Consider the following 26,237-nt stretch of genomic DNA (forward strand, 5'->3'; position numbering starts at 1 on the left):
CCGAGGGAATGTTAATTAAGGAATTCTCAAACGTACGGAGAAAATCCACCATATCCGCTAAAATCGAAACGGGAAAATGGTAAGGGTTACGGGTATACTTGAGGAATTAACTTGGGGAGTCCTTTGGGTGACGAAGAGCACAAGCAGAGCTAAGACTTTTAGAAAGGTTCAGTGCACTTAAGTTTACTTGTTGTAGACAGCGAGGGAATCACTACTTCTTGACATTGAGTCAGGAGATTGAATCCGTATTATAAAATAAGGGAGAAAGAGAGAGGAAGGACACCCTCCCTGATATATTCAGGCATTCGTTCTTTCCTTCCAAATTTCACAATCATAACAAAAACACCAATTAAACTTAATCACCCTAACATATTGTCGTGTCCCCTCGAGGACAGCGCGACAAGGGACGTCTCAGAAAAGGATCTTGACTAACGCTGAGGAATTTCCGGACGACGAAGGTGGTCCAATTGGCGAGTTGGTACGGTGAAATAAAAGAGACGGGGTCTTTCGCTAGGAGTTTGTATTTAAACAAGAGCGACTCCGGCGTGAGTATCTCGTCCTGCGGCGAACCCCGGGTCAATCGGCGAGTCTCCGCTTCCACGGCTCTCGGCTCCCCCTCCCGACGTGTACACGGCCCCTCGACGAAAGACCCGGAATGAAGGTCCCGCGGGGTTTTTATTTGATCGCGGCATCCGGTCGCGCCCCGGATTCAGCATTTTACTGCGCTTTATTCCCATATTTAGTCATATTCGCGAGCTGCGTTCGCATGCTTGCCCCCTCCTCCCTCGAGGCGACGCAAGCACCCGAGTGACAGGTAAGCAGTGGAAAAATTCCAATATGCGAATTGCGCAGCACACGAATAGACCTCCTCGCGAAAGAGGAATGAGCCACGTCGGGGAAATTAACCCGGGACATAACAATATTTAATTCAAAGGTCAAACTTTACGTCTTTACCCGAGCACACCTATAATTACAACATGTAGTCAAGCATTTGTGTATATAAGTTTCTGTTTGTTTATGCATACGTACATATATTTTAACCCATATTTTTGCATAAATGGCGGATGCCCTAATACCAACCACCACAAGTTGTTGCGACGGCTTGCAGGGTTTTGTGCTAATGTTAGAGTAATCTTACAATTGCAGGTAAAATGAGGTGTACCCATTGGAAATGGCAGGGAAGTTGCTCGATTACAGTTGTCGGAGGCATAGCCTTCATTTCATTGTTATCGCGCGTGTTGCGAGGGAGTAATGAGAACGTATTTACATCTGCTGTAGTTGCTGTGGTAAATTTCTTGTTATTCATTCGAGCGGTGTAATCCATCGTAATCGCGTGGACTTGTTACGTTACCATTGGAATATGAATTCTATGAGCCTACTAGAGCGTACTTCAATTTTAATTTTCATCTTAATTACACAAATATTCTCCTTCACGCCCTTCACATCCGGGGAGAATTCCATCCTTTGTATGAAAACCCGTCATACTTACTCCCTTCTCGCAAATATAATTCTTAAATCTGGCGAAAGTCTTACGTCTTGTTAGATATTTAAGCTCTTGCAATATTTAGCTCCTTGATCAGAGTTTTCTTCGACGGTCTCCGAATTTATTTCGCTTTTACTAAATATGTTCTCTGAAAGTAAAATGTAATACATTTATGCTGTCCTTTTCACGTGAATTTACCTCCAACACAGTAATCAGCGCGAAGGTAATTAGTTTTAATCGGCATAGGTAGAGCTTACCCCATCCGAAATAACCCCGGAACTTTAACTTAAGGATTGTGGAAAACACTCATTTATGGCACCGCTCTATTCCCTGTGGCACCAATCAGGGTTCCACGAAGCTCTTTAAGCCAGAAAATCGCATAGATCGGATTTTAATATAGGACCTTTCAAAGGCATCGTGCAGTACTTGAACCTGGTACTCTCCTTTTGGGTTATGTTAAGTTAGGTTTAAGAGACATTCCCAAGTGCTTATCTCGTTTGAATACGATGGTTTCCGGTTCCACTTAGTGAAATAAAATTTTGAAGAATCAGCAATATCGCCTTCTAAATTGGACGCTGATATTTCTCATTCGTTGTTGTTTGATTCTCCGAGGGTAGACTGAAAACTAATGCACACGTGCTTGTAGAGCGCGAACGAAATGACCTTCAGAAGCGTACGAGATGGCACGTGGAAGTAACATTCCCCCTAAATTCACATGCGCCACAGACGACAAACATCGCAAACTCGTCGAAGCCTTGATTCAAAATGGCCGGCGAATCACTCAAAAGCGTATCGCAAACCACATTGGAATATCCAAGGAAGAAGATTGTCGTGTTAAAGGCAGCCTGGCGCCAATAATCTTGCAAAATGACAACGCTCGTCTACAAACCTCGCGCACAACTGGAGAGGCTCTGCGAAACCTGAAATTTGCACCGATTCCTCACCCTCCTTATTCCCCCGATCTTGCGCCTTGCGATTTATATTCTTTTCCTCAACTCAAGAGACACCTCAAGGGTAATCATTGCACTTCGGACGATGAGGTGAAGGCAGCTGTCAAGTTCTGGATTCGAGAAAAGTTAGTAGAGTTTTTCAGTGACGGAATGAAAACACTTGTTACACGTTGGGATAAATTTGTTCGCCTTAGCGGTGACTGTGTTTAAAAATAAATATGTGATTTTGAAATTGAATGTACTTTTCGCCGGATCTTGCTATTATTTTTTGTTCGCGTTCTACAAGTATATGAGCATTACTTTTCAGCTTACCCTCGTAATTTTTAGTTTTAAGTTTTGTTTCTTAATTTTCAAATCGCAATTTTCACGACTGCGCATTTGTTTTCCTGAAATTTCACTATCTATTCTTTAAGCAAGAACAATTGTTCGATAAAGAATAATTCATGTTCATACATACCTCTACTTGTGACCGTGGTGGAAGCCTTTCTTGCAAAGCTCTTATTAATTCAGAGCTCTAAGGTTTGCTCGTGCTGTTTCTCTTGAAAGATTTGTTTTCCACTATGAGGACTGTAGTTAAGCGCGACACTGTTCGCACAACATTATGTTTTTCCTTCATTTCACGTCGTCTTCCAGAATCACTCCATCTCGCTTCCCTTTGTGGACTACCTTTGCTTTATCATATCCAAGTAGCTCCCCAGGGTTCCTTAACCTCTCGTTCCGACCGCAAATGTACCGAAAGTGCTTCCGGAAACGCAGTTTCCTGTTTTAGACATTATCTAATTATTTGCTCGTCCATGGTGCATCTGTTGTTGTCTCGATCGTTTATTCCCTCATCTCCACCATTCTTTTCCATATAATTAAATTCTTCCTTGCGATATGTCCATCAGAATTAGATGTCATGAACTATTATAAATTTTGATATTTTCTTCTAGCACATCGTGAACTTGAGTGCATTATCGCAATTCATTGTTACCACCGTTGATACTCGTTAATGCTATTATTTTGGATATAAATCTGATATGATCACTGGATTCTCGGGGAACTTGCAACGCTATGCTCATTTAAAATACACCTTTTTACGGATTATCGGCTAGATTGATCCTTTATTTATTTTGTATTAGTCCGAAAACAGCACTTCGGTCTTTACATCGGGCTTTGAGCCATGATATTTCGATTTGAAAATGACATACCCCAAAACCCTTGGTGGAACAAAAATCACCTAGGTGGGAATCGAAACCGCCACCTCCGGGTTGGCCGGTGAGGACGTTACCCCGCCGCCACCGGGGCCGGCAAATTGTTCATTTTTTCTCATCATTATCTACGAGAAGTCAAACTGAATTACGGATGGGCCTTGTTTCTGTCTCTTTCCGTCCTATTTTAAGAGCGGAATTTCCCTCCCGCTCTCCGTAATCGTCACTGCCCTTCATAAACAAATTCCACCAACCCCGTTTTCTCTTCTGTAGTCCAGCCTCGATGATTGTCGAGATGATTCCGGGTGAACAAATGAAAGACCAGCTTTTTCTGGTAAAAAATCTTTAGTTAAAAAAACAACTGTCACAAAGTAAGAATGCTGATTCAAAAAGAATTTTCTTAAAAAATCATGAATGAAATATGTCAAATATTAATGCCTCGGCTTCCAATGATACGTGGATCATTCAAAAAGTCTTTTTAAAAAATTGAAAAGCAAATTATTTTGAATAGATTTTTTCAGCGCAATCTCCCTTTAGCTTGGTGCACTTTTCCCGGCATTTCTTCAACTTTTTTAAGCCGTCCAAAACGTAGAATTTCTGAAGGTCCTCAAAGTATGTATTTGTGTTGGCGATGACCTCCTCGTTCGACGTGAATCGTTTTCCACCGAGCCATTTGTTCCAAGTTTGGAAATCAAAAAATGTCATTCAAGTCCAAATTTGGTAAATAGGGTGGGTGTTGTAATAATTCGAAATTTAATTCCATAATTTTTGCCATACAAGCTACCCAGGTTTTCACCTGTGCATTTTTTTGATGGAAAAGATTTTTTTTACTTTTCCAAATAAGAACAACTTGATTTCGTCGCTCAAAAAGCGCAATATCGATGCATAATACTCGTACTCTCTTTTATCATTTTTTTCTTGCTGCAAGTAATCGATGTAGATGATTCCACGTGCATTCCAAAACACCGTAGCTATCACCTTGTCGGCCGATTCCAGCCTCTTCACCTTCTTCGGATCCGGATCGCTTTTAGAAACCCACTGTTTCGAATGTTCCTTTGTCTCTGGAGTGTATTATTGTATCCATGTTTCGTCCTCAGTTATGCGTCGACGCAGAAAATTGCCAGGACTGCGACGGAAAAGTGCCAAACCTGCTTCCGAATCGGCCACGTGATTGCGTTTATTCTCCTCTGAGAGCCAACGCGGTGCCCATCTTGCCGATATTTTGTTCAAACTTCCAAGGTTTTTTCGTGCAAGGTTTTAATCACTGTACCTTGTGACATGTAAATTGTAAAAACAATCGTAAACAGTCGCAAATGCAAAAGCAGATGTTCCATGCACTACATCTAACTCGTCTTTGATATCTTTCGGTGTTCAACCTTTTAAATAGAAGTGTTTAATCACTTCACTAAACTCATTTTTTTCATTTATCTAATTAAAGAAATGTTTATTGATTCTATCGACTACAAAAATGAAACTACATGATTGATGTGGCTGAAACATTATCAGAAGTCTAGGGAGAGATGGGTCTTGTTAAAAGCAAACCTTTTCCAATACTAAGACCGTATCTCTTTGATTTTGTTCAGTTATTTAATGTCACAGGTATTAATAATCCTTCTTGAGGAATCTGGTCACCTGTCGCAATATGATGAAAGCTGACGTTTATTTGGGTGTTGATTCATTTCCCTTGCACTGAAGGTTTTCTTCAGTTAATCTGGCTTTCAGTTGAACTTCATTGTTGTTTATTCCTAAATGCCTTTTTCTCGGTTGTTCACCAAAAAAACAAAGCCTGAAAGGAACATATGAGGTTTCATTTAAATGAGAAACATATTAGAGATTACAGGGGATGGATGATCTGCGAGCAGTGAAATTACTTTGGCGCATTAATCTTGCTGTTAGGAATAACTCTCACAAATTACGAATAGGTCGTGTAAAAGATTTGTCGTGCTCCATAAATTCTTTTGGATGCCAGAAAATGTATTCCACGGCATCATCGCGCGGTGTAGGTTCTCACGTTCACCTGTCATAAATAATGTAACTACTGGCAGTAGAATGTTTTCCAGAATGAGTTATGCCTACTAAATTTTATGAATTTCTCGCATTTAGTTTTATTGGAAAGCCTCACCTTTACGATCAGCCATAACTTTGCATGGCGCGCGTCATATCGTCCACCATCTCGTGACTCCAATACGAAAATATTTTAACATTAAATCGTCATGACAAGTCAAAAAAATTAATCTTCGGGGATGATATTCACTAGTTGCGTTGCGATCTAAAGGACGTTGCGAAATTAGTTGCAAGCAGTGATACGCTGATGACTCGGGACGGGGATTTTTGAAAGGCCTGAGGGTGCCAAAAGTCTCCCACCGGTGTGGTCTCGCCTCTCAGAGAGGGAATTCAGAGGGTGACAAGACGCTGGCTGGAGACCAACCCTACGAGTCGGACCTAGATGGGCATTAACTAAATTATGAGCTCAATAATGGGATCAGGAATTCCAAATTTTAGTCGGAAATTTAAACCCACAAGCTGCATGCCCTTGTGGGGGCTTATGGTGTATTTTGAATATGAAGGCGAAGATTGCCAGAAGGGACGCTACCCATCCAGCAGCGTATTACATTCCTAGTTTTAAGTTTCTCCCTGCAACAAACACTCACACTACAGCCATGTTCATAACTGCCATTCATTTCATCTTGTAAAATGACCGGTTAGGGTGGGATTTGACCCACCGGGGCTGTATGAACATGCCCGGTAGGGCAGACAATGAGCCATTACGGCGACGGGGCAGGCGTCGGTCGGTTATCGCTAGGTGAACATTCGGTGAGAGTTGATCCGTACCGGGTTAGGATCCCGTGACCACGCTCCCTATCCTGCCGCTGGTTGTGTTCGCTGCCTGAGACCTCCCTCCCCGCACTCCCACCCGAGCATAACAATGTAAGCTTAATTTTAGTAAATTAGTAAACATTGGTCCTATAATAATTCGGCCATCGTTATTTCGCTGAGCGATCCCACTATGTCGCCGATCCCCTGCGACAAGACGACCTTTTGGAAAAACTGGCATCACGTAGCCCTATCTTAAAATATAAACTGGGTATTTATTCTGGGAAGTAGTCAACGTGTGTTAATGGCTCCTTGCCAAGGGTCGGTCGCCCGCTAACCCTTAGGGAAATTTCTAAGGTCCATTTCTTGAAAGCTACAAGCCGATTTACAAGTCCTCTGAAAACAGTCTCAAATGTAACGTAACAATTTCAAATTCACATACTGTATCACGTAGGTTGTCTTGACTGAATGGAAATTGAGAGATGACCGCGTAATGCATTTAAGTTGACTAATTATGATTTTGAAACGCAATCGTAGGTCATTACAGATATATTTTCTTTTCCACTGTGAAGGTTTCGACGCAAAACGCCATCACCAGGTGAAGACGTTCGTAGAAATTTTCCCTCCGTGTCCGTTACCACAGGGTTTTTGAGCAGCTGGGCAATTTTTTGGAGGAGTGATGGAGGAAAGGAAGAAGCAAGGGAAGGGTGTTCCTGGGGAATGTGGACATGTTATAGATAGGAAGACCACACTACTATCGGAAAGTGAATGGTCTTGGAGGAGGAAGTGGGGGTCGTTGACAATTTCACAGAACACAATTTTTGGCCTCGAGCTGCCCGAAAGCGTCCAAGCTCTACTTTGGCACCGTAGGATTTTTTGTTTGAACTCAATATTATGGTTCCATTCAATTAAAGATTTAACGGTGATAGAGAGAGAGCGGATGAGGTATTACTGCACCCTGGTGCCTTCGTATACCTGATGCCTTGTGTTTGAACCCTCTCACCTTGGCACTATTGTCTTATACGATAAGGCAGGGATGAACACTGGAAATGTGAAACCAAAGTACCGTAGTAGTCTGGTTTTTTTCTTTAAACTCGTGGATCCAACCATTTTCGAAATTGCTGTGGTGTTTTGTCTTGTCTATTCAACTGAGTTAAAGAATGTTACTCTTAGTTAAGGAATAACCAACCCACAAGGCAGTTGTTCATTATTTGAATCGAAAGTTTTTGAATGAAAAGCCTCCGTTGAACTATTTTCAAAGGAATCAGTGAAAATAATGAGTAATTATGAAATGGATTGACTAAACTAGCCAAAATGTAGGCCCAGCGGCGCCGTGCTTCCATGCAATTGACTAATCGGTGATTATTATACAAATTTACTTATTAAAACATTGTTTTCATGTGATGTGGACGGCGTGAGAAGTTTCATTGCAAAAGTGAATGATGTGTTAACGATGCGTGATTTTGAACGGCATTTGAAATTGAAGAGTGCGTGATGATGGACGGAGTGCGGCGATGTACGGAGCGTTGTAGGTATGGGGTGAACCTACCCTTGTGTGATGGTAAAGGTGCGGTTGGTAATCTTAAAGTGTCATTGTATATAAGAGCATTTTGTCTCATATCTGTTCTTCTTGTGTTTGTATATATGTGCGTTGTAAGAGTGGCCGTTGACCAGACTTGACCGTTGCCACCAGGACAGTTGTCCAATTGCAACGAGATTTATATAATAATAATAATATTTAATCCTGTGGGCTCATACATCTACATCTATATAATACCCCGCAAAACGCCGAAAGGGAGTGTGGGGGGGGGGGTTTAGGTCACCACACGTTCAAAGGAACACATCTACATGCAAAATCAACTCATGCATGCAAAACTATACCCACAGTGGCGTATACATTCATGCAAAAATCCTTTCATTCTACACACGTGCAAATACATATGCAATCATCTAATAAATAATGGCACCTTATGATGCAGTAAGTAATTTATCCAATAACGTTCAACTTATAAGGGTAATTGGGCGAGATTTTTTAATAATTGTACCAGGTATGTTACAAAATATATGTACTCTCTGGAGGCGCGGACTAGGAGGGCTCAGGAATCCTTATCCATACCATAAAAGTGACACGTAAGGCCGGCCAAAATTAAAAATTAAACGGTGAGAGTTATTTTGGGGTACAGGTTTGAGGGATTTTTCGGTGCGACCATAATGACGACTGTCACCGCCCCTCTCTTCAAATTCTCGTCACATATGTTGTCATCAGAGGTGTTGGGGAGGTTGGGCAAGCGAGCGGAGGGGTGCGGACCGCCACCACTCCCGAAGCACGCCGGAAGCCATCGACTCGTCCGTGGAGGTGCCCTTGCTAGAGGTGCCACGCCCACATCCCCAGGCTCGCCGAAAGCGAAAGTCTACTTCGGACGTCTTCATTCTTGCATTCGGCTTTCCTCCGATTTGCGGCGTACCCCGTGCGATTTATGGCCCCGTTATTTTTATGTACGAGAAGTGAAGGGTGTGGATCGATCGTATGCGGCGATTTTGTAAATGTTTCCCTTGGGAAACGTCCTTGGTGACCATTGGCTGGTGCGGCACCGGTGAGGTCATCTTACATTTAAATAATACCCCATAAGTCGTCGCATGGGCATTTGGTGAGGTCACCAGCCTTGCATTTACAATCACAATCATGACATCTCTACACAGCCATCAGTTTGACCATGCACTGGTAAAAAGTTAATTGCACGAAAGAAGGTACTTACATGCAACATCAACAGGATACGCATATAGTATTCACATCATGCTGGAGGTGTGTTAAAGAGATGGGTCTATTTAAAGTTCATGAGGGATATCGACCAAATAATTACACTCCGAATACAAATTATCTCGTTCGCGCCTGCGATCATATCTCCTTTGATATCTAATTGTACGAAGAAAAAGCTACATTTTCAATCTATCCGTACTGCTACCTATTGCCCTGATTTTACGTATGCGATCTGATCTATCATAGTCAGTCGGGGCCTGTTATACATGTATGTCTTTAACAACCTCAGATAGGGGATCTGCCTCAAGTCTGCGCAGTAAATTTAATCTGTTTTTCAACCAACGTCCTACTAGCGTTTGGTGGGACCTAACTAAAGTAAGATAACAAATCTCTTTGACCCTTTCGTCTTAATATTCATGGGATCTTTCGTTCCATGAATTTCACGCGAAAAGACGTCCAGTGTTTTCAATCTTTTCTAGCACTGCATTACTTTGCCTTGAAAATGGTTGAGCCGTAATGACGATAGAAATGTGACGGTAATGGGAGGCATTTGTGTAACTCGGGGACTGTTGAAGGATAATTTTTGCAATTAGCTCTCGATTTCCCTTCCTGGTTCCATCAAAAAGGCGAGAGAAACTCATCAAGGGTCAAGAGATATCAAACAGTCCCTCCACCACCTCTTGGAATAACAAACTCCTCCTGCCCGAAAACCATTTGATTCTGTTGCAATATCCTCGGTGAAATCAGTCGGAATATGTGATTTGCACTACAACTAATGTTTTTGTAAGGTGGAAATTAGGAGCTTTTAGTAGAACGGAGCTGGGAGGCAAATGCCCGTCCTAAAAAAATTAAAGTAAAGAAATTAAGTTTTATCATTGTGTTCAGTGATTAAGTAGAGATGAGATTTCCCTGATGTAATTCTATTCTTAGTTTGAGTTATTAATGGATTAATAATGATAGGAGAGCATAAATTAGATCAGGTGAAACAGTTAAATCATTCCAGAGGAATTTAGATAGAAATGGGCGTAGCAGTGTTCAAGCAAGTCCAAAAAGGGGATTTAAAAAATAGGAGAGAGTTACTGATGGCGACCCTAAATGATATTCACTAAATTTGAAGCTAAGCATACTAATTGGAATGGTGGAATTTGAGACTCCAATATGGAAAAAAAAGAAGTTGGATAAAGTTGGTGATTAACGAGGAAGTATGGCAGATAAAGGGAGGCAGTCACAATTCATTGAATGAGGTAGGAAAAGTTGGTGAAATGAATATTAGGAGGTATATTGGAATGCTGAAGACCATAATACGAGAACAAATCCAGTTCAGACACCAATATAGAATGTATATATACCTCTTCTCCATTCTGGATATGTACCTATCTGTAAAAGGAACGGTCTCAATATTGACGAAACATTTGAGTCAGATGTACGCGTTTTCTGTATCGGCCTAACTCGAACTGATTTCACGAAAAGGAGATTTGGATAGGAATTCGATTCAATAATATTTCAAATTATTTGCGGGGAGTCGGAACAGTTTGATATTTTCGCATATAGTGCATAATGTGCAGCTTTCTTTGGAAGTTTAATCTAATTTAATTCATAATTACAACTGGCCTGTTTAGTAGATATAGATAGATAGATGGATAGTCGTCTTTATTTTAGGGCGAGATTGAGATAATAGCCTCTTCTACCCCATTGTACGTAGATTTTGAGCTCACACCAGCAGAACATATGCAATTATTAGTTTTTTAAACAAGTTTAGGAACGAAATGGATAAAGTTTTTACTGAAGGGACTCATGTAAATGAGGAAAGGAATTTCAATGCCTTTTGACGCTAACAATAAAAAACTAGCGTCAGGTTGTAACTACCCTCTATTTTTCCTGTTGGACAGGGTAGCGTTGCTGTTTGTTTTAGAGTTTTTAAGTTCTACTGAGACCATGACGTGCCACAAGGGAAATGTACTTTGTGAAGAGATAGGTGACAGGTATATGTGCCGAGTTAGGATTAGCACCTGCGATCTTCGGAGCAACCAGTGGAGGCATTGCGTGTCGGTCGTGAGGGGAGGTGAAATATTTAACTTGAAAATATCATGAGTATTAGACTTTAGATCAATGATTTGCCGAACAAGGTTTTAAACCGGGTTTTCAGAATTAGCCTTCAGAAATTAATAGAGGCCCCGAATCCTAGATTTCTTTTTCTGTAGATCGGCAGGCTCATCCATGGGTCGATGGGACTGCTGAAGTTATACGTATTGAAGAATCAATATTAATGTCGAAAAATGGTCAATTTGGAAATATAGATTAACATGCATGTTGTTATCTAGTGGGTGTAGGTAATCCGTTAAAAACTGAAGCAAGAGCGAAAAATTCAATTAGCTTTTTTTATAACTCTAGTACGTAGTATAATCTTCAATACGAGTACTATAATCTTCAATCTCGTATAAATGATGTTGAAACTATTAAGACAATTAATACAACGTACAAATACAGACAATTTTTATTATATACCATAGTGATATCATCTTCATAATATATAACAGTAGTATAAATTAAAAATGCATGGAATACTCATCGTGGTCCTGGTAAGCCATTCAGTTCTAACTTTTTCCGGACAATTCAGAGCCAAGTGCTATTGCGTGTAAATCAAGTATATTGTAGAAAAATGAGGGACATTAAATTTTCGAAGATTGTCGTTACACCATTATCATGTAAGCAAATCGAATACCGATGTACGCTTGTTTTCCATTTCCCAATGCTTGACAATTTTTCAGATGAGGATCTTTTTCCTTGAAGCCTAAGTAAAGTTTATTTAAGTTAGATCAAAAGCCCTTTTGAGAATTTACTTTTGATCAATTAGACCCTCCTACAGAAAGAGTACTTTTTTACCTGGCATAATTGATCATTCGATTAAAATCGCCTGCAGTTAATATTCAAACCATCTCAAATATGTTATCAGGGCTTTTCCTGGATCCGTGACTATACCCAATAGACATTTTTATTGTATTTTTTGACTGACGAAACTTTAAATCGGAGGAACCATGTATTTACTGATTTGAAATCTGAAATTATTCCATAACCCCTAATGCTAAGATAAAAACTAAAAAAATATTTATCCTAAGTTTGGCTGTGGCGCAATTTTCAATATTTTAGTCAACTTCAACGTTACATTCTGGTAATCATAACATATGTTGTAGGCATACAGGGTCAATGTAAATTTTTCCACGGTTTGGGAAGCACCAACCTCAAAATAATCGCAGGGCATATATTTTATTGGATGGGCCATTTTCTAACTTTCCATTTCAAACCGAAAGCCTAGCTACAGTTAGCAGGTTTTGCATCTTAACTGGAGAGGTAGAAGTGCTGACCAGTCTCCGTTCAAAGGCTCAACTGAGAAAAATAATGCATTGGTTTACCATACTTGAATAAATTTTCCTTTCAACGTCTATTCATATCAATTTCTTAATTAAATCGAGATTTGTTTTATCGACAAAATCCAAGCCCTATGTTTCCATAATCCCTTGGAGCAATAAGTAAAAGATTGTGATTTTTAAAAGTATATTCAATAGATTTGCAACTTCAGTTTCAAACGTTTTAGTAATATTTGCCCCTCAAACATCGAAAATCTGTGTGTTAAAGGTTAAGATGACCAGTACTTTGGTTTCTCGGTAATTTTACTACATCGTACTCGGTTATTTATTTACGATAAGACCAAAGATAAGGACAGCGTAAAGATTTGACAAAAAACTTTGCAAATTCATCAGGACTATGTAAACGTTTCCTTTGTGCCCCTGATAAGCGATTTAAACGAAATTATTTCATCATTATTTCGTACATTTAAATGTAACATACTTAGTTCCTCTGATAAATCGTTTTTTCTCGATAAAATCAATATTGGATTCGCTCTAACTATCGCCCGGCGCCGTCATTAGATTTTTAACATTGACCAAACTTCTAAAGAGCTAAAGTTTTTCTAAGCATCCGCATATGAACGAGGTTTTTTTTATTTTTTCTAAAGGGCACCATAAATGGTGAATTTATTAATGGAAAAATGCAATCCTTTATAATTTGTGAGTAAGGTGGAAAGAGGGACTACTGAGTTTTAAATTCCCTCAATAAAGACACTGAAAAAATATAACTGCTCAGGTCACTCTGTAATAATTAGTAATTCTTACTAATATATGCAGAAATAATTAAAATATAGTACTAAATAAACGCATCTTCATTTTTAATTTTAAAAAGTCGTGGTAATGAAATCCTATGCTCCACCACGTTTTTTTGTTTTTTTTTGTGGCGGCGCCACTGACACACGTTGAAGAAAAGAATTCGAATGCATCTACAAAGCGAATAAAACGAAGTCTTTAAGTACACTTTTCTTACATTTCAATTTAGGAAACTTAGTTATTCTTGTAAATCATTTTCTTCCGGGTTGAGTGAGCATTGGATTTGCTCCAAATACCGCCCGGCGCCATCAGTAGGGTTTCAATATTGATCAAACTTCTAAAGAGCCAAAATTATTCTAAGCATCCGCATATGATCGGCGTTTATTTTTATTCTTTCAATAGGACATTAATCACGCTGAATTACTGAATGGAAAAATTTAAACATTTATTTATTTAAAATTTAGAAGGGTGGTGGAAGAAGTCTACTAAGTCTCAAATTCGCCCAAAAAAGACGTTAATTAAGTAAATAAATATAAATGCTCATCACATACTTTTGTAACAACTAATTTTTAAAATTCAAGCGTATATCATTATAGTTTAGTGCTAAATAAGCATGACGTCACATATTTTTAATAATGATTGTAGTTCCAAAATCCTACTCCCCACTACAGTGTTTTGTTTTTGTGGCAGTGCCACTGTCAAAACTAGTTCTCAGTTCTCTCCCTCTACGTGGATTATATTTTTTGGCGGCGCCACTGACACACGTTAAAGGAAAAAAATTCTAATGCATCCTCCAAGCTAATTGAACGAAGTCTTTGAATCAGTTTTTCCTACATTTCGATGCAGAAATCCTAGTTTTCCATATAAAACATTTTCTTCCTGGTGGAAAGATTATAGAATTATCCCTTATTATCTCTCGGTGCCGTCGGCACGGTTTTAATGGTGACCAAGCCATTTAAGAGCCTCAATTATTCTAAACATCTGCATATGGACGAGGTTTTATTACATTTTTCCTTAAATACACAATTAGAGGTGAATTACTATAAAGGAATTTTTTCCGCATAATTTACGATTTAGATGGAAGAGGGGACTACAGAGTCTCAAAATCGGCCAAAAAAACTTTGAATAAAGAAATAAATAAATATAAATGCGAAGGTCACTCTGTAATAATTAGTAATTTAAAAAAAAATCATGCTACAATGATTAAAGTGATGTGTTTTTTCGACCGTAACGTCATTTTTAATAATAAAAATCGTAGTTCTGTAATCCTACGCTCGGCTACAGTGTTTTGTTTTTGCAGGCGAGTCACTGTTAAAACTAATTCTCATGTCTCCGGCTCCATGCAAACTTTAATTTGTGGCGAAGCCCGTTGCACGCGTCAAAGAATGCATTTCTAAAGCGAATGGAACAAGACTTTTACTCCTTACATTCCTTTCCTTAAATTGCAAGCTGAAAAATTTAGTTATTTCTGTGCATCGTTTTCTTCTTGATGGAATAAATATGGGAGATACCCTATTCATTGCCCGGCTCCGTCAGTGATGTTTTAATATTGACAAAACCAATTAAGAGCCAAAAAAATTATTGTAAGTTTGCGCATTTGAATAAGGCTTTCGTCAATTTTTCTTAAGGACACGATTAATTGTGAATTACTAAATGGGAAAATTGAATTCTTTATCCGCATAATTTAGGAGATAGTTGGAAAAATGGACTGCAGAGTCTCAAGTTAACCCCAAAAAAATCAAATAAATATAACTGCTCAGTTAACTTTGTAATGATTAACATTTTTTTTTAATTCTTGCTTCAATGATTAAAGTGTAGTTATAAATAAACGTAGCCTCATTTTTAATAATACTCATCAAGATCTTGGTTCTAAAATCCTGCGTTCTACCACAGTTTTTTGTGGTAGTTCCACTGTCAAAACTAATTATCAGTTCTCCGGCTCTATGTATACTCTATTTTGTGGCGGCGCCACTGACACGCGATGGAGAAAAAAATGCGAATGCATCTGCATAGCGAATCGAACGAAGACTTTAAATCCTAACATTGCAATGTGAAAAATGTAGTTCTTTCTGTAAAAAGATTTCTTCTTGGTGGAATGAATATGGGAATCGCTCTAACTATCGACCGGTGCCGACAGTGGGATTTTCACATAGACCAAACTATTCTAAGAATCCGCATATTGACAAGGCTTGTTTTTATTATTTCTATAGGACATGATTAATGGTGAATTATTTAACGGAAAATTCAATCGTTTATCCGTTTAATTTCGGAGTTAAGTGAAAGAAGGTAACACAGAATCTCAAATTCGCCCCATAAAGTCGCTTAAAAAAATATATAAATATAACTGCTCAGGCACACACCTCTGTAACAATTAGTTATTTTATAAAATGTTATACATGAATGTTTTAAATGTAGTTTTAAATAAACGTATCGTAATTTTTAATGACAAAGATTCTAAAGTAGTTCTGGAATCCTATGCTCTACTGCAGTGTTTTGTTTTTGTGGCAGCCCCGCTGTCTTATCTACTTCTTAGATCGCCTGCTTTATTTAAACCAAATTTTGTGGCGGCGCCACTGACACACGTTGAAGAAAAAAATACGAATGCATCTGCAAAGCGAATGGAACGAAGTGTTTAAATCGTTATTTCTAACATTTTGATGTAAAAATTGTAGTTATATATCGTATTCTTCCCGGAGGAATGAATGCATATCGGATTCACTCTTAATGTCTCCCGTCGTCGAAAATGAGGTTTCTATGTTGACCATATCTCAAAATGGCCAAAACCTCTCGAACCACCAATAAATGAACGAAGTTTTTTTATATTTTTTTTAAGAATAAGTGTTGAAGTAAAACAGTAATCTGTTACTAAACATATTTGCGTATTTAATTGCGATGTTTAAAAGAAATTATATTTCTTGCATGTCAAGTATAGCCGTGATCCCTTTACACAGTCCATTGGGTGGGGTGACTTTGCATATGAATACATTTCTTTTGAATAATGCCACTGGGAAAGTTATGAGGAATTTAGGGTATTTTGTCTTCTATTGTTTTATTTTCAACCCCAAAAATCTAATATTTTCATGGCAGAATTTCAGTTTGTTATATATATATATGTATATATGTATATATATATATATATATATATACTATATATATATATATATATATATATATATATATATATATATATATATATATAAAGCCATAGGAAACGTCAAACACCGATTAAAAATTTTCGTAATAAATTTACACTCGGAAAATATTTTCAAAACGGGGATTTCCCGTTGATGGACGGCTAAGGAACGGACCATAGAGAGGGCACACGGCCAAGTTGTGGAGAAGAGGTACCGTAAAATTAATTTGAATGCCAGCCTCTGTTAGCCAGAGAAAGGTCCTCACGTGCACGACCTCCGACCCAGGAATCGCTGCTATTCAACTTGACCTACATAACAGCCCGTAGTGACACTGAACCTTTGTGGCGTAGTTTCAAAATTCCATTCTCTTGCTCAAAATGGCTGTGTACGTGAATGTAAATTCTCCTTCAAATTCAACGATTAAAATCTTATGTTTATTTTAAAATACGTAATTACGTAAAACCTTTATTCTACCGTCATTAAGTTTTTATGGAGTATTAGGATAAGTTTATGATAATTTATTATTTATTTATTGTTATAACCAGCGTCAAAATCTTTGAGTATGAAGCAGATAGGCATCCGTTGCTATCCTGCAGAACTGGAAAGGTAGGAAGGAAAAACATGAATCAAATAGCGACTTCAGACTCCGCGATCGTAAAAAGTGGTACCCCGCCGATGGCAGCCGACCACGCGAGACATGACCCCCGCAAAGCCTGAAATCCTGAAAGCACAAAGAATGGCGGTTTAATGACAATGCTTTAACATGCACTATGTTAGATGTTATTTCAGTACTACTGGGTCATGCGGCGAGGGATTTGCCAACAAGAATATCAGATCAGTTGGATTCATACGAGTGAAAAACTTCACTCACTAGACGTTGTGGGTGATAAGTGTTATATGCAAATAACCCTCCAAGCCGTCACGTGAGGGTATAGTGTCACGCCACCACCCTAGAGTAATTGTTAAGTGATTTGTCAGATATTATATTCTCCAATATTGTGGTATTCAAAGGGGTAAGAGAAAAATTATGTATTATACATATACTATACATCCTACATCTACATATTTAAATTCCCCTGCGTTCCGTCGCAAGGACGTTGGAAGGGTTGTCAGGGAATGTATGTCACCTGCCATACTACAGCTAGTGCATTACTTCAGCAAACACATGGCACACCGTGGTCCTATTTAAGGGCGCGAGGAAGGAGGCAACTGGACATATATCATGCAAAATCAGTTACATGCATTAAAATCTTTACACGGTTAGTAACAACTCCTCTGACTACACTAAGGAGGCAAATAAGACCACACATTATAAAGGATTGGCTCACATGCAACGCGATCGCAAATCGTCACGAAGCATTCAAATCATTCAGAAGGAACAATTCGCAAATACACTATAGGTACAATTTTTTTACCCATCACCCGACCGCTCGTCCCAAGGGCGTGTGGCTGGGGTTCCTAGGACACCAGCCATGAGGTGAGTCGAGAGGGAATGTAACTTGTTTATTGCGAACTATTTTCACCAGTGCGTACACATTTCAGTCTTAGTGTTTCCCCCAAGTGTTATTGTCACAAAACCGCACGTTTGGTATCTTTGCAAAATATTAAATTTTCGTATACCTAGAGGCTCTAATCCCATATTTTGTCGTAAATGGGTGATCCTTTGTGTTTTTTCGCACGAACGTTTCACGAATCCGGTGGCCCTTCCCATTAACTTGTTCAATTCGGTAATTAGGGTTTTTTGAGATGAATTAAATAACCTCGCCTCACACTCTATGCGCTGTTTTGCATTAAGGAATATAAGCACGTTTCCTGCACCTGTCCATCGCTACAAATTATATGATTGAAGGATGCCAACTTATTTAGGGCCCCTAAATAGTGCGTTTATTGTTTCTTCTTGTAAGAACCAAATCGAGATATCAATCCGTTCAATAATTAATTTCAGACCCAAATTTTCACAGTGGTCGGATGGTGAATCAATGAATGCGACTCTTCTTCTTTATCGGTGAAGGTCTCTTCTTTTTAGGTGAATGATTGCACTTTTCTAAGAGTTAAGGCGCGCATTTATTCCTCGTATTTCCAGTGTCTCCTAACCAAGGTCTTCCAAAAATACGTATGCTATGACGCTTTTTATTCGTGCATTACGATTCTTCACGAAATGGGTGGTTTTTCGTTGCATGTGGTTTAATTCCGTAATGATGTACTTATACTACAAAGGGTCAAAAGCCCTCGATCTTTATTTTTCATTACATTTTTCTACAACCGTCCTAATGAAACCAGCATATTCTCTAATGTGCGTACCCCATGAAAGGTTTGATGTAATTGTAACACCCAAGTACTTGACCTGATCTGAAATGCTCCACCCAACTACTTTATAATTTACGTCCAGTAATGTTTGTTTTTATTTTATTCCGTCACTATACATTATCTAATATTTTATTCCAACTTCAAAAGTCAAAAGTCAAAGTCAATCCGTGGTATATTTATGCGTAAGTTTGTCATTTCAGATTATTTAATGTAAATGTACAGATTTCATCCTCTATCAGTATTGTCCTCGTGCTTCACTACATTATACCATTTCCAGTTTTTCTGGTAAACCTTTTTTATTTTCTCATGCGCAATCGACCGATTGTCTTACCTTTGTGCACCATTGCGTATTTTTCCTAGAACCAGAAGTTCCCACACCCATGGTGAAAAAATGTATTAATATTTTTATGCTAGCAAGCCGACAGTTGCTTGGCGAATTAGACTAACTCTAGAGGGTAAATGGAACTTTTCCGACGGATTTAAAACGAATGTGAACGACTAGTGAACGACTGTGCTTGACGTGGGTCTCTTTGTGCTCTTCTGGTCGCCGCAGGTGGTGTAAGCAGTCATGTCGACAGACGAGAGCCGAAGGGAGTCCGTGCCAGCAAACGTGGAGGCGGGTTGGATTCCGGGCCTCGGCGAGCACCGGCCTCAACCGAGGCAGCTGGGCAAGGCCCTCTTCGTCCACACCCCGGATGCCTTCGACCAGAAAGGCATCGAGCTGCCCTCGGAAAGGAATCAGAAGCAAGCACAGGTAGCGTGCACGCCCCTACGCCCGAGAAGGGTAGACTCGGCGAAGACCCCCACCATCACCTACCCTCCCCCCCCTCCCCCATTCTCCACCACCTCCCATCCGCCCACCCTCGTTGACCGTCCCCCCCCTCACCCCCGGGAGCGCCTTCGATCGAAGGAAGTTTGGACTGAGGGGGAGACCGTCCCTAATTGACGTCATCCCGATTTTCTGACCCTCCCACTTGTCACCGTCGACTTTTGATGGATTGTCCCAATCTCCAGGGAACGTCAACTTTCAAATGTGTTTATACAAATATACGTGTAGGTTGTTTCCTGCGTGTTGTGTGTTTGTGTGTGCGTGTGCACATAGTCGCAGGCGCAGAATAAAGCATCAGAGAAAGTTGAGACTCACGGTTTTGAATCTTAATTATGACTAATTAGATTACTGATAAATATGAATGCGCGTGGCCGGGATGGGCCTCAAAGAATAGATGTTTTGGGAGCCTCAAAACTAGTGAAAGGTGTACATTTCCGTTGAAACAACATTGGAGAGTAAATATGTTTATTTCTTTGCAACTGCATACGTAAAAAGCTGATGCTCTGTCACCCCTGCCACACGTTCTAGCGGCGTCTTGTGTGGGCATATTGTTCATGTAGGTGTTGAAGGCGAGACTAAATTTTTGATATTATATTTATCGTCGCAACCAAATCTTTTTTTAATCGGAAGTCTGCTTGGTGAGTGATCAGCGCATTAAGTTTTCAATGTTTTTATCGTCCCGTCCTAGGTTATTTATATAAGACCAAAGATAAGGACAGCATGAAGGATTGACGGCAACTTTACACATTAATAAGGACTGGTTAAACTTTTCCTTTGTTCCTCTGCGAAGCGAATGGAACGAATTCATTTAATCATCTTTTCTTATATTTCAATGTAAAACACGCAGTCGTTTTCAAAAATCGTTTTATTCCGGTTGGAATGAATTCGGGATTCACTCTAATCATGGCCCGCCGCCGACAATGGGGTTCCAACGATGACCAAACCTCAAAAGGGCCACAATTACTCAAAAAATTATTAATTATTAAGCGTCCGCATATGGAGGATGAGGTTTTTTTTAGTTTTTCCTTTAGGACACGATTAATGGTGAATTACTTAATGGGAAAGTTTAATCCTTTATCCGTATAATTTAGAATTTAGGTGGAAGAAGGAATTACTGAGTCTCAAATTCGCCAAATAAAGACGCTAAATAAATAAATAAATATAAATACTCCGATCACTCAGTAGTAATTAATAATTTGTCAAAATTCATGCTTCAATGTTTAGAGTTAAGTGTTATTTAAACGTAACGTAAATTTTAATAATAAAAATCGTAGTTCTCAAATCCTCCGCTTCAATACAGTGTTTTGTTTTTGTGACAGTACCACTGTCAAAACAAATTCTTAGATCTCCCGTAATTTGTGAGCTATGCATATTTTGTGGCGGCGCCACTGATACACGTGGAAGATAAAATTCCGAAACTTCACGTCGAATTGGCTGTTTTCGGCCAAAGTCGTATCAGTTTAGCTTCTCAGGTTTTTGACATCAAAACCAATCGCATAAAGCACGGACGTAAAGATAAACAAGACAACAATCATTCAGAAAATATTCATAGGACCTCAACATATTTATTTCCTTTGTTAAAGCCGAAGTCGATTTTTTTCATGAGAACGATACACAATTCCTCCAACATACCCGTTACGCTTACTCTCTTCTCGTGGCAATTTATTTGCAAATAAATCTAGCGGATTTTCTCTGAAGCTTTTCAAGTTCCTGAACTAAAGTTTTCTCTCATAGATCAGAAATACTTGTCGTGCATTCCAAATGCAGCGTAGCTAAAGCGGAGTAACACCTCTTTCGTTTATTTGAATTAAATATACCTACATTTCCTCTTATGAAACTTAAAGGAACACTCGCTTCTCTAACACTGTTTCTTAAAGGCTTACTCGTTTATCCTTCTGATGTGTACCCCATGAAAGGTTTGATCTCGGCGTAACACCGAAGTTTTTTATCTGCACTGAAACTCGATGCTATCTATTTAATAATGTATGTTTTATGTAGCTTTTCTCATTATGGAAAATTTCAGTGAAAATATTTAATTCTGACACCCATTCCTTATTCCACTCCGTAATCTGGTCGAAATCTTTCGAGTGTAGCACGCTAAAATCCAGTGTCCTAATTTCTCTTTAAATCACTGTGTCTTCTGAAGATAATGTAAGGGTTCTGCGAACATAGGAGCATAGTTATTTGAGTAAAACAAAAAGATTGAGGACGTTGTGGCCTCAATTTCGCCCGAATAAAGACGTTTATCTATCTATCTCTAAACGCTTCCTTCTCGCACTCCTGAAATTTCGTCTGGCTCCAACGATTCCAAACCATTGACGGCTACTCATTTTTTACGTAGACATAAGAAGTCCGTAATTTAGTGCGTAATAGTATTTAGGGGAGGCGACCGACAGCTAAGGTAATTGGCGCCATTAGGGATGGACAGGAAAGGATGAAGGGTGGACAGAAACCCGGCATCGGCATTAGCCTACTCTTTACGAAAGGCGCTAAGGGGTCCGCAATTTAACGTCCCATCCGACGGACGGCGTACTCACTCAAAGTGCCCTCCATAAAGCACCTCAAGTCGGGATCGAGATAGAAAGGAGTTCAGGCAACATTTTTTGTTTTACTTTCTCTATTCTCGTTAAAGGGGTAATAATCAGTACGTATTATTTCCCCCTTTACGAGCATGGAGAAAGTAAAGCAAAAAATGTTGCCTGAACTCCTTTCTTTAAATATCGTTCTCTCCCAAGAAGGAAGTGCAATTTAAATTGGAATTGCACGATAGAATACTTCCGTAGGTTGTGCACCTCGGTCGAGTTAGCGCAGTGGCTATCAGGGCTGATGAAATGTGGCATAAAGGCTAAATGCCGACCGGCCGTTGCGTGGCGCGGTGGAAAGGGGGCGCTGACGATGGTCAAAGGCGTCGGTCGCCGCCTGCCACGCCGCGGCGTCTTTTTTTACGATCAAGGGTGAACCAGCGCACACTATCGACCTGCTTGAGACGAACGACATGCTTGAAAATTGACTCACTGATTCCGCCCAGATTCCTTTTACTTTGCATTTTTGAACGTCACTTTCATCATAGGATAGAATTAACCTCGACCAACTCACGTAAACTGTCAAATACTTAACGTTTCATGTTCCGCGACTACAGTGGCGAAAAACAATAAACAACGGCCTCGAGGGCCGTTTCCAAGGCAACGAGTGCCAGAATAATTGAAAATGATTATCATGGTCAGTTTAACCCTCCCCAGAAATTTGCAATTTACCCTCACCCTCATTGCATACCCTTTCCACATGGTTTTTGTACCCACAGCCATGCACCTTTTAGGTGGTTCGATGGATATTTATGTAGATCTGGATTAATTTTTACATTCAGTTGAGCATATGTTAGCTTATATATATATATATATATATATATATATATATATATATATATATATATATATATATATATATATAGCCATTCGTGCTTATGTATGCCTATCTACATCCAGGTACAAATATTGTGCTTGTCTGAATCATTACATTTTAGTACCCAATTTAATTTCGCGGCCTCTTTGGTTCAACTATTGTTATGATTGCGTGTCGTGCGAGGGAAGAACGAGGACTTGAATCTATCTGTCTGCGACGGTGTCTATCTCTGATTTGATTACGGTGGTCGAGTCTTCCTATATCATTTGCCGTCAAGTATTATACATGTTTTGATATTTAATTATAATCCCCATCCTTTACACCTTTCCGACATCTGGTCTGAATCGTTAGATAGTTGCTCTCAATCTGCCGGTGTCCTATTTTTTCTTAAACGAACGAGTGTCGCCTGCAAATTAATGAAAATTGCCAACAAGTTCATACTACAACTCATTAAAAAATACCGACTGAAATAATTTTTCCATTTACACTACCATTGAACTTATATGGTATGAATTGTTTTGGTTCGTCATTATTATATTTTGCTCTTTGGAAAACGCGACAAGTTTAAGCAAAGTCTTGAGACATTTTTTTGTACTTTTTCCACCCATTACTCCATCCACGCCCCTTACGTCTGCGATATGTGTGACAAGGGGGGAATATAAATGGAATAGACTCTTCCGGACTTCCCAATGCCGCAATGCATCAATAACAGTGAAAGAAATCTGATTTCAACGATATGAAGGAAAATATGGCACCGAATGTCATCATCAAATCATTATAATTAACTCTTTCTTGTACTCTGGGTCAGTGCTAACTTTAGGTTATTGATCCACTAGATCCTCAGATCCGATAGAAAAGCACAAGTTTCCTTCGAAATAAAAAGACATGTTCTCTGAGTAATTGCAGTGATAAATATATTATTGTTATTATTAGGTAATCTACCGGTTAAGGTTGGTTTTTTGGATGGACACAGCTACTAAATAAAACTTTTGTGACTCCTAACAAAACACCTAATCCAATATCCTACTCTATATCAGGTCCCTCTTCATCTCTGAGTACTTTCTTCCTCTCTTCATCCCGTCCAACATCCCTATCCTGCTCCTTCCCTTTCCTCGTTTGCCTTACAATCTCCCCTCAATTACATTCTTCAACATCCCGCTGCCGGCCAATACCCCCTTCATCCACTTTTCCTGCCTCCAAACGATCACTCCCAACAAACCCCTCTCTTCGCCCACCATACCCAGTACTTCCTCATTTGCTTTCTTCTCTGTGCATTTCACCTTCTCCATTCTTCTCCACACCCACATTTCAACAGCCTCCAGTCTACGTCTATCCTCCTGCTTCAATGACCAAGTTTCCGCGCCGTACATAGCTACGCTCCATATCAAAGTTTTTACGAGTCTTTTCTTAACATCCTTACTCAACGTCCCCGCCATCAACTCCCTCCTCCTTGGGAAAGCCTCTTTGCCTAGCGCAATTCTTCTCCTTACGTCCTTACTACTTTGACCGTGTTGATCCAAAACACTACCGAGATACGTAAACTGTTCTACCTGCTCTAGTTTTTGCCCTCCTATTCTAATGTTAAGCTTAGCCTTTTTCTTTCTATTAAATCGCATAACCTTTGTTTTATCAATATTGATTCTCATCCCATACCTGTCGCACTGAATTTCCAATTCCCTAAGCAATGCTTGCAGCCCCTTGGCTGACTGACAAACTAAAGCTTGGTCATCAGCAAACCTAACTGATTTTACGAATTCCCCGCCCACTTTCATTCCTACCTCCAGTTCTTCCCATGCCTCTTTAATCATTTCCTCTGCATACAGGTTGAACAGCAACGGTGATAATGGGCAACCCTGCCTTACACCTCTTCCTAACACTGCCCAACCGGACTCCCCGTTCCCCACTCGCACCTGAGCAGTCTGAGACATGTACAGGTTGCGGATTAGCCTCCTTTCCTTCCAATCTATTCCTATTTTCTGCAATATACTCATTAGTTTTCCCCAATTCACTCTATCAAACGCTTTTTCGAAATCTACGATACAGGAAAATACCTCCTGGTTGTGTTCTATATTCCTCTCGATTAATAATCTCATTACTGCAATGGCATTGCGCTTACCTCTCCCCTTCCTAAACCCAAACTGGTCATCCCCTAAGTAATAATTTGCTCTACTCTCTATCTTTTTGTTTATGATCCTGATAAATATATGTGAAATATATTTATGTGTCCATGTACATAGTACGAGGGTCATCCGGAAAGTAGTACCCGTTCGTGCCGCATGAAGTGCTGACGACGCGAGTAGCCGCTGGACGAGGTCAGATAGCTTCAGTGGCTTGTCTGCCTTCTCTGAGCCAAGTTGCGTGACGCTAGCATTGCCTGTGTTGTTTCTGTGATTGTTTACAATGTTTAAAAAAATTGAGAACGCCGCCAGTTGTGAAGTGAGGGCAGTGATTAAATTCCTCAATGCAAGAAACGTTCGCCCATGTGATATTCATCGCCAATTAAAGGAGGTGTATGGAGACAATGTAATGGACGAGTCGTCTGCTCGGCGGTGGTGTCGCAACTTCAACATGGGGAGGGGGAACACACACGACGATGAGCGTTCGGGGAGACCGTCTGTCATTACAGACCAACTGGTGAGCTCAGTTGACGAATTCGTGAGGAACGATCGGCGCGTCACAATTGATGACATCTGTGAGCATTTTCCCAATGTTTCTCGAACAATTGTTCATGAAATTGTTAGACACCATCTGCATTATGCAAAAATTTGTGCAAGATGGGTCCCTCGCGTATCTCAATGAGCTGGCGGCGAAGGACTATGCAGCAGGAATACAGAAACTTGTCACACGTTATGACAAATGCCTTAATTTGCTTGGAGATTATGTTGAGAAGTAGTTTAAAGTATCCTCTTTCAAATAAAATTTTTTATGTTTGTTAATATTTACTTTTGTGTCTTTATTTCACGAACGGGTACTACTTTCCGGATGACCCTCGTATATATATATCCCATGAATTCACGCTGGAAAAACATTTTTACCTACTTCTTCTCTGTGCTATAAATTACGTATTGAGCTGCCTTGCAAATTGGACACGTACTCTTAAGTCTAACAAAGGTTACTCCGTGATGTGATAAGCAGCACGACCTCACGTATCGGTTTTTGCCCTATCACCTTTATGTCTATGTAGCATCAATGTTTAACTAGGGTACCGATATTTGG

General features: G+C 39.6%; 1 protein-coding gene across 5 annotated transcripts in view; it reads left to right on the top strand.

Moving 5' to 3' along the window:
- Nucleotides 1-26,237, top strand: part of CRMP (Collapsin Response Mediator Protein) — a 265,863-nt gene that overhangs the window by 45,615 nt on the left and 194,011 nt on the right. For all 5 annotated transcript variants that reach the window (XM_071595919.1, XM_071595914.1, XM_071595915.1 and 2 more), the window contains exon 2: nt 19,347-19,547. In XM_071595919.1, the coding sequence (XP_071452020.1) occupies nt 19,362-19,547 (186 nt within the window). In that variant the 5' untranslated portion in view covers nt 19,347-19,361. The remainder of the gene's footprint in view (nt 1-19,346; nt 19,548-26,237) is intronic.

The sequence above is a fragment of the Hetaerina americana genome, unplaced genomic scaffold (genome assembly GCF_022747635.1).
Source record: "Hetaerina americana unplaced genomic scaffold, ioHetAmer1.1.p SCAF_70, whole genome shotgun sequence".
NCBI lineage: Eukaryota > Metazoa > Arthropoda > Insecta > Odonata > Calopterygidae > Hetaerina > Hetaerina americana.